General features: G+C 45.2%; 1 protein-coding gene across 1 annotated transcript; it reads right to left on the bottom strand.

Moving 5' to 3' along the window:
* Window positions 1–5,057: 5,057 nt before the first annotated feature.
* CIAO2B (cytosolic iron-sulfur assembly component 2B) lies at window positions 5,058–8,532 on the bottom strand. Its single transcript, XM_058813685.1, has 5 exons — window positions 8,331–8,532; window positions 7,859–7,936; window positions 6,334–6,459; window positions 5,822–5,867; window positions 5,058–5,405 (listed from the first exon to the last, which is right to left on the bottom strand). Exons 1-5 carry the CDS (start codon window positions 8,469–8,471, stop codon window positions 5,308–5,310), a joined length of 489 nt encoding a protein of 162 aa, XP_058669668.1. The 5' UTR covers window positions 8,472–8,532; the 3' UTR covers window positions 5,058–5,307.
* Window positions 8,533–9,289: the final 757 nt, after the last annotated feature.

Genomic DNA, 9,289 nt, shown 5'->3' on the forward strand with positions numbered 1-9,289 from the left:
GCTGGACATGCCCAGATCCCTCCATCCTGACTCCTGAACCCCCATACCAAAAACCCCAAAATCGACTTTTCCACCCTGTGATAACTTCAGTATCATTCTACCTAAACTGTTGTGGCTTGCTGATCTTCATGTAAGGTTGGTAATTTGCTCCATGGGTCATAATCAAACCCACAGGTGTTCTGGGCTCTGTGCCAGGGTCTCTGAGCCCCTGGCAGGGTCCTGGCCATCCTGGACAGACAGAGGGATGCTCTGGGTTCCCACAAAGGGGAAGGACAGAGCCCCGTGTGAGGGCAGTGGCAGCTCAGGCAGGTGAGGCACAACCCTGCCACCTCTCTCTCTCTCTTCCCAAAGGTCCCTGGCAGCAACTGCTCCTCATTCCAGGTCATATTTTTTCCACAAATTTAGTGAAAATTACCCTCTGGCCTGTTCTCTCCCTCCTGCGCTGCTCTGGAAGCAGAGTCTGTCTGAGCTCCTGTTCCAGAACCTCGCTGAGGGAAGGGGCTGCAGTGAGGGGCTGCAAGGCAACAAACCCATGAGACAGCTGGGGAGAGACCCTGAGCAGTGGTGGAATGAAACTGGGAGAGCAGTGTTCCATCCATCCTAACTACCAGGATGTCTTCATCACTGCAGACAGTGCTGCTCCTCAGATCCACAAAAGAAAAGTTAAGGAATGGAGATAACTTGTGTGCAGCAGGATGCAAAAGCTCTTCAGAGATAGGACATAATAAATGTATGAGTTGATAATAAGAGATAGGTAAAAAGGTCTCAGAGCGTGACAGAACATCTTCTGCAGCTACTGAAGTGTGTTGGACAAAATGAGGGCTCTCTGCTATTTGTGCATTTTGTAAAAATTCCCTGTATTTTTAGCATCTTGTGGAATGAAAATTTTATGTGCTATTAAATGTTGCTGGCAAATGGCTGTTAGACCAGCAAACTCAAACACACCTCAACTTTCCCTGCTTTGGTTCTCTTTGCTGTTACTTAGTAACATCAGAGAGATTTTACTACAAACTTTTCTTTCGCCTATGGAAAAACGTTGACTCTGCCACTCCTTCAGTCTGTATTTATGCCAAAGAGTGCATTTGGTAAAGGAAGGGAAAGTGGTGCAGTTGTCTGCTTGACAGGCCAAAGGGAAATGCTTTTAACAGCTATAAAAAACAATTGTAAAACACAGAGTTTATAAATCAAATCTCCGGAGAGAGATCTTTATCCAAGCCCTCCATTGACACAGACACATCACTCCTGAGCATGGCCAGAATACTGAAATACTTTCATTAATTAACATATAGCTTTCATTAATTAACATTGCCAGCGAGTGGCACGCGCTGCTCCAGCCCAGGGCCACCAGCAGCAATGCCATGCAAGGGTGCAGCTCTTCCATGGATGCTCAGCTGCATCCTTGGACACAGAGCTGCTGAGCTGCTTCCCTGGCGCTGCTGAAGCTGAGGGGCTGCAGCAGGCTCAGACCCTGGGGCAGCACTGGGGGATCCTGGCCCTCCTGAGGGGTGAGCGCTCAGACACAGCCCAGAGCAGGGACAGCACACACAGCAGCCCTGGGAGCACACTGGGAATGGGGTGTTGGGGAAGATTAAACAAGAAAGCCTTATAAATATGATTTTCTGGCAAAAGACTTTGAGAATATAGAAACTATAAACGAGATTGAAATGAAAGCAAGCTTTGAGATACCTCAGTTATTGAACAACTGGAAAACAATGGTGTGGCCAGCTGAAGGTGATCCCCTTTTGATGGAACAACACCCTCTGCTTGCAGACAGGCCCAAGGGTCAGAGCAGACCCTACAGCTTGGCAGAAGGGGCCCAAAGAGGAGTTTTTAGGGTTTAAAATGTAACACAGTGTGGTAATGTAGTGATTCTTACAGGCTGTATGTAACTGCTATAGGATTTGTATCTTGTACTAGATTGGTTAGTGAGAATCAGAATATTCAACACAGAAGAAGATTTATGGTATTGTAATAGGAACTTTGCGTTCTTGCGTCTCTCACCCTCTCTCCCCCTCTCTTCTCTCTTTGCTGCTCTGAGCTGTGTCTGGCAGCTCCCAGCAGGGCCCTGCCCCCAGGCCCTGTGCAATAAACCCCAAATCCCAGCAGGGCCCTGCACCCAGGCCCTGTGCAATAAACCCCAAATCCCAGCAGGGCCCTGCACCCAGGCCCTGTGCAATAAACCCCAAATCCCAGCAGGGCCCTGCACCCAGGCCCTGTGCAATAAACCCCAAATCCCACGACCTGGCTGCAGAGATCTCTCGTGTCCGTCCATCCCAACAGTGCTACCCCCCAACACTCCTACAATGGGGAATGCCATCCAGCTGCTCTGGAAGCACATTGGGAATGGGGAATGCCATCTCCAGCTGGCCTGGGGAGCTCCTGCCTACCCACTGGGAATGGGGAATGCCATCCAGCTGCCCTGGAAGGCTCTGCCCAGAGCTCAGGAATGCACAGCAGATGTCTGCTCCTGGCATTTGTCCTGGACTTAAACGAGGCTGTTTGTATTCCACACAGCTGCTCATCCTTTCTCATGGAATGTGTCCTATTACAAAGCATTCCAGAGGCTAAATTTAGGGGTGGAGTTTTGGAATAATAAAACATCCGAAACAAAATATTTCTAACAAATTAGTGTTTTGTTCTCCCACTTTGTCTCCATGCAATAGGAACAAGTAATGATCCTCAAAAGCAGGGAGGAAGGTTTTCACCAGCACTGGGGGTACATTATCAGCAATGCAGAGCTGAAGGAACCTGCACAGGAGGGCCTGGGGCCTTCAGCAAAGCCACTGTGGTTGGTTCTGTGGTAAATACAACACCAACATCACTCAAACAAACACACCAGATCTAAACCAACCAAATTCTCCATCCCTAAACAGCAGAGTCAGAACCCTGCTTTGAGAGCCCACAGCAGATCCTCCGTACTGAAAAGTCATCCCCCACTCATTAACAATAAACACAAACCATCAAACACCTTCTGTTGCTTCTCTGAGAAGGTAAATGGTGCAAAGTCCCTCCCCAGGGCTGCTGGGCACAGTATGCTTCACGAGGCAAGTGCCAACATCCCAATAAATTATTTCACATTAGTATTATGTAGTGGTGAAAGCCAAGCAGAGCTTCAGCAAAGCACCATTTACTGATCCCTCCTCTGTTTGGAGTGCAGGTTGAAGCAATCTGTTGGCAGCTTAATCATCCTCCTGTTTTCCTCCTGGCACATACCTGCATTTCCTTCTTCCCCAAAATCTGGGGGCAAAATTTATTTTCTTTGTAAAAAGCCACCAAAAACCAGAAAGCAAAATCAAACCAGCCAAGCGTGGTGCCCGGGAGCTGCCTGCAGGCATCACCATGGCTGGAGCTTCATCTGTGCTGCAACTGCTGGCAGTCTCAGAGCTCATCAGTTCAGTGATTCAAGAGAGGCACAGCAAAGCTGGGCCTTCTGTTCCTTGCCCAACACTAATATTACATAAATGCTGTCTTTATTTGCAGTTTCATTCATAATCCCAGCAGTGCTGCCCATTCAAAGGCTGCTGAGCCAAGTGAGCTCAGCAGGGTTGGTTTCCTGCAGCCCTGTGCAGAGGGAGGCTCAGCTCTGGCTTTTCCCTCTCCTGCTTTGCTGGGTGACTTTGGACTCACACTTGGAGCACTGGGCTGGACTGGACTGCCAGGCTGAGCTTTGCACAATGTCTATGAGCTTCACCCCTTCCAAACAGCACCTGAGACCCTCCCAGGGAAAATGCTACTGGAGTACAAAGCAATGCCATCAAACTGCTGAGCACAACCTATGTTTATAGGAAGTGTACCTCTTATTTTCCAGATAACTGATGGCAAAGAAGGCTACATTGCAATGGGTGTATGTGTTGGGACCCAGGACATCCCTCTGGCTGCCCTGGGTGATTCCAGGCCCTGACAAGGGGCTCAGAGACCCTGGCACAGAGTCACAAACACCAGTGCCTTCAATTTTAACCCATGGAAACAATTCCCAACTTTGTGTGAAGATTTACGAGCCACAATAGTTTGAGCAGAATGACAGTGAATTTATCACAGGGTGAAAAAGTAGAATTTTGGGGTTTTAGAATGGGGGTTCAGGAGGCAAGATGGAGGAATCTGGGCATGTTCAGTCTTTCTCCTTCTTGGCCTCCATCTTCTGCAGTCATGGTGACACTTCAGGATTGGTTTAGAGTAGAGACAGACTGTCTAACATAGGTGATAGGTATGGGAAAATTAGCCAACACCACCCCAAGGGCAGTCACTGTGCCACAACCTGGACAGATCTCAGCAGGTCAGAGAAAGAATGGAACAGATAAGAGAAAATAAACAACCTTGGAAAGCAGAACCAACGAATCTCAACTTCTTCTTCAGTCACAGGGCTGGGTAAAAAGAGACTTTCTGATACCTCAGGAGCCATTTCAACCACAGAAACCTGAGATGTATGTACCAAAATACCCAACAGGATTTCCCGACAGGTTTCCATGTGGTCCAGGACAAAAATTTAAATGAATTCTTAATGAGTCTGCCAAAGACAACAGTTTAGTGAATGCCACAGTTCCCAAACCAGAAGCACAGGCTGGGTTTTAGCATTAAATCTCAAAGCATTTAGAGAAAAACTTGTCCTTTAGCTGTCAAACACTGCCAGGACAATCTTTCAGCAGAGCCTGCTGGGCTGTTCATACTGAGAACTGGTAATGACTCCTGTATTGCAGGTGCACAGATAAAAGCTCCTTCAAAGATACTGCATTTCCTACCACTATGAAGTAGTAATTAAAAATAAATCAGGTCTAAAGAGCCCTCCACATCTGGCTAATCAAAGGTGAGATAATTAAAGCCAGACACATGATTTGGAAGTGAGGACACTTACTGCTAAATGTCCTCCAGCTTTGCACACATCAGCTTGTACAACTTGTGATGTTTGAAAGTAAAACTGTATTAACAGTCTGAAACTGTTGGAGGAATATAAAGATTTTAACTAAAAGTTACCTTGGTGTACTTGTAAAGTCCAGTGTGCAAAATCCACTTCTAAAGTGCAGCTTATAACTTATTTTTAGTAGTGAGAAACCAGTTAAAAATAGGTTGAAAAAATATCTTTAATGGAAAATTCTACCCATGCAATGACTCATACAATTAAAAAGTCAATTTTTATTGTATTTTTGTAGCTGTCTGTAAGCATAGTATTTTTTTAAAGAGCAAAGAAACATTTCCTCAAGAGAATTTAAGTGATTTTATTTTACTCACAGTTTCATGTAAATTGTAACATCACCACTTATATACAAAATTAGTTGAGTAGATCAGAACAGCAATGATTTCCTCGGCAGGCAATCACGACCGAGCAGACAAACACTGATTCACCACTTCCAGCAGGTGAGAGTTTTCCAAAGCAGCTGCCACCCTCTCCTTATCAGCAAGCTGTTTGTTAACTGCAGGAAAAACCCAGAGCAAACATCAGGACAGAGGCACTGGGTGTGCTGAGGCTGAGTGAGCACAGCTCAGGGTGCTGCAGGGCTGGGGATGCCCAGGGCACCCCGGGCTCTGTCTCTGCCACAGCTGCTCCTCAGGTGGGACACAAGAAATCCGCTTTTCCTCCCCTTTTCCACGTGCTCAGGCACAGAATCAGTGACTGACTGAGAGCACAGCCTGAGGAGGTGTTTAAAGAACACTGCAGCCCAATCTCAGTGACACTCCGTGTTCCTGCTGTGCAGCATCCCCCAGGATCTGGTGCAGAAAGTCCCAGACATGGAGCAGATGCTCTGCAGCTGTGGGAACCTCTCTCCTCGCTAATTTTCAAGATTAAAACAAATATGAAGACCACACAAGAGAGGACTAAAAGCCTTACCTGCGTGCTCAGAGGCATGTGTTCCTGGAGTTATGTGAACATCCAGCTGAAACAGCAGCACACAAGAAACAGGGGACGAGTTCAACAAAATATTGGCAGATTAAGTTCAAACAAATAAAAATGAAATAGTAACAAAAAGCAGGGAGAAGGGACATTCTTGCCACTATCAGTTAGTCAATATAACAGAATAAAATAAAAGTCTAAAACTGCAGAGTATTCTGCATTTGCAGGTGTCTAAGCTGCTCCAGAAAGGGTGAGAGCTGCCCTCCTGCCTGGCACAGAGCATGCAGTGATTGCCCTCAGCCCCCCCTGGCCATGACAACAGCCCCAGAACCCCAAGAGCCCCAGAACTGTGTGCTGGTATTTCACCCACTGCCCTCTCTGCTTCCTGCAGGGTCCCTCACACGAAAATAAACAAAGCTCTAGTTAATTTTCACTGCAAGCTTGGTTTTTTCCCCATTTTTTTTTTTAATGTTTCCAAACACCTCCCCCACTTCTGCTTTGATCCCCACCTTGAACCTCTCGGGCAGCGAGCGGAGCAGTTTGACCTTGATGGAGAGGCCGATGAGCGTGGCCATGCTGCAGTGAGGGATGGTGGGCGTGAACTCCACCGACACCGTGCTCTGGGCATCGTCCACCTGCGGGGACACCGCTGTCACCCCACAGCGCCCAGCCCGCAGGGCACCGCGCACTGGCACCTGTGCTGGGTACTACTGGAAATGCAGCTAAACACTATGCAAAATACTATGAATACATTTAAATATTATAAAATATTATGTATCATTAATATGGAAATACTATGTTAAATATATATAATGTTATACATATTATAATATAAACATTAAAATTATAACCATTCTAAATATATTAAAATATTATATATTTAAATAATATAATATAATATAATATAATATAATATAATATAATATAATATATTTTAACATGTATAATGTAACATAATTAATATATATTATTTAATATATATTAAATAGGTTCAATATTTATCTAATTATTATATTTATTAGTTATAATATTTAATTTATTAAACATTAATATTACATTAAAATATATTAATATATTAATATTATTAATAATTTATTCTTTATAGTATTTAATATTTATGATTATTATATTTATTATTATACTTAGAATAAATAATCAAATAATATGTATTATTATGTATTATTTATTATCTAAAAATATTGTGTTATATATTATTCAATATGACCATATTTAGATATATTATTCAAATATTATTTAAACATTATATATTTAAATATATTATATAATTATTAAAATTACAACTATTCTAAATATATTTAAATATATTTATATATAAATATATTTTATATATTTAAATATTATATTATATGTTATTTAATATATATAATGTAACATAATTAATATATATTATTTTATATATATTGAATAGTTTTAACATGACATACATTATTATATTTATTATTATACTTAATATAAATTAACAAACAATATGTATTAATTATTATTTATTATTTAATATCTAATTAATATTGTGCTATATATTATTAAATATTATATTTAAATATTGTATTATTTAAGTGTTTAATTATTATTTATTATTTAAACATTATATATTTAAAATATAATTATTTAAATTATAACTATTCTAAATATATTCACATATTTTATATTTAAATATATTATATATTATTTAATATATATAATGTAACATAATTAGTATATATTATTTAATATATATTGAATAGTTTTAACATATTATACATATTATATTTATTATTATACTTAATATAAATTAACAAATAATATGTATTAATCATTATTTAATATCTAATTAATATTGTATCCCATATTATTAAATATTATAATATTTAGATATTGTATTGTTTAATTTTAAATTTTTCATTTAATTATTAATATAATATAATATAATATAATATAATATAATATAATATAATATAATATAATATAATATAATATAATATAATATAATATAATATCGGCCGGCTGAGGCAGCACATCCCGGCGGGATCTCACTTTCACTCGCATTTGCTCGACGACGTTCAGTTCCTCCAGGGTGAGCGGGTGCTCGGGGTCATTGATGGAGCGGATGAGATGTGCGCGTTAAGGAAAGCGGCGCTGCCCGCCGGCCCTGCCCGGCCCTGCCCTGCCCTACCCGGTCCTGCCCGGCCCTGCCCTGCCCTGCCCGGCCCTGCCCTGCCCGGTCCTGCCCTGCCCTGCCCGGTCCTGCCCTGCCCGGCCCTGCCCTGCCCGGCCCGGCCCTGCCCGGCCCGGTTCTGCCCTGCCCGGCCCTGCCCTGCCCGGTCCTGCCCGGCCCGGTTCTGCCCTGCCCTGCCCTGCCCGGTCCGGTCCTGCCCGGCCCGGTCCTGCCCTGCCCGGTCCTGCCCTGCCCTGCCCGGCCCTGCCCTGCCCGGCCCTGCCCTGCCCGGCCCGGTCCTGCCCGGCCCGGCCCTGCCCTGCCCGGCCCTGCCCGCCGCTCCCGCAGGATATCGAAGATCTCCCGGTCGTCGATGGCGTCGGGCAGCTCATCGTCCTCCTCGCGGGCGGTCACGGGGCGCTCCCCGGAGCGGCGGTAGATGAGCGGGTTCGCGTTCTCCAGCGGAGCCGCGCCCGGGCCCGGGCCCACCATGGCGGCACCGACACCGGCACCGCCACCGGAACCAGCCCGGAGCGGGATCGGCGCCGCACCGGGGCGGGAGCGGGGCGGGAGCGGGGCGGGAGCGGGGCGGGCCCGGGGCGGGCAGGACCCGGGGCGGGGCGGGCCCGGCTCCTCGGGCGTGTCCTGGGGCTCTTGGGCTTCCCCGGAGCCCGGCTCGGCCGCAGCGCCGGGCTGGAAGCGAATGGAGTCGGCGGCGCAATGTCCGGCGCTGCCGACGATGCTCCGATGCAATTGTTTATCTCATCTGTTCCCTACTCTGAGCAATCAAACAAAAGAACCCCCGCGCAAATTTGAACTGGTGTGGTAGTGTGGCGATGAGATACTTTGGCGTCATACACGCCTCTAAAAGGAGATTAAGGCAAGAATTTACTATTTTGATTTGGTTTTCTTTTCTTATTGTTACTTTCTAATCATTTGTAATCTAGTCCTGGTTGTTGCGGGGGGGGGGGGGGGGGCGGGTTAGGGGTTTTATTGCTTTTTCCTTGTCGTGGTGTTTTGGTGCTTTTTTTTGTTGTTTTAAGGGGATTTTAAAGAACTTGATAGCATTTAAGCTCTGTGTTCAGACTTGCCCTGTGTTCTCCGCCGGTGGCGCTGGCAGCCGGTGAATGAAGGAGCAGCGATCGGCGCCGGGCACTGCCGGGACCGCCTGAGGCCCTCCCGCCGTGCGGGGCTGCGTCGGTGATCGGGGGCTGTATCGGTGATCAGGGGCTGTATCGATAATCAGAGCTGTGTCGGTGACCGGGGGTTGTGTCGGTGATCGGGCTGTATCGCTGATCAGGGTCTGCATC

Source organism: Ammospiza caudacuta, chromosome 13, assembly GCF_027887145.1.
Source record: "Ammospiza caudacuta isolate bAmmCau1 chromosome 13, bAmmCau1.pri, whole genome shotgun sequence".
Lineage (NCBI taxonomy): Eukaryota > Metazoa > Chordata > Aves > Passeriformes > Passerellidae > Ammospiza > Ammospiza caudacuta.

Coding starts and splice junctions, on each gene's coding strand:
- CIAO2B (XM_058813685.1), bottom strand. CDS start 8,471: ATGGTGGGCCCGGGCCCGGGCGCGGCTCCGCTGGAGAACGCGAACCCG. Junction 7,937..8,330: donor ACGACCGGGAGATCTTCGAT/ATCCTGCGGGAG, acceptor TAACGCGCACAT/CTCATCCGCTCCATCAATGA. Junction 5,868..6,333: donor CGCTGCCCGAGAGGTTCAAG/GTGGGGATCAAA, acceptor CTGCTGTTTCAG/CTGGATGTTCACATAACTCC.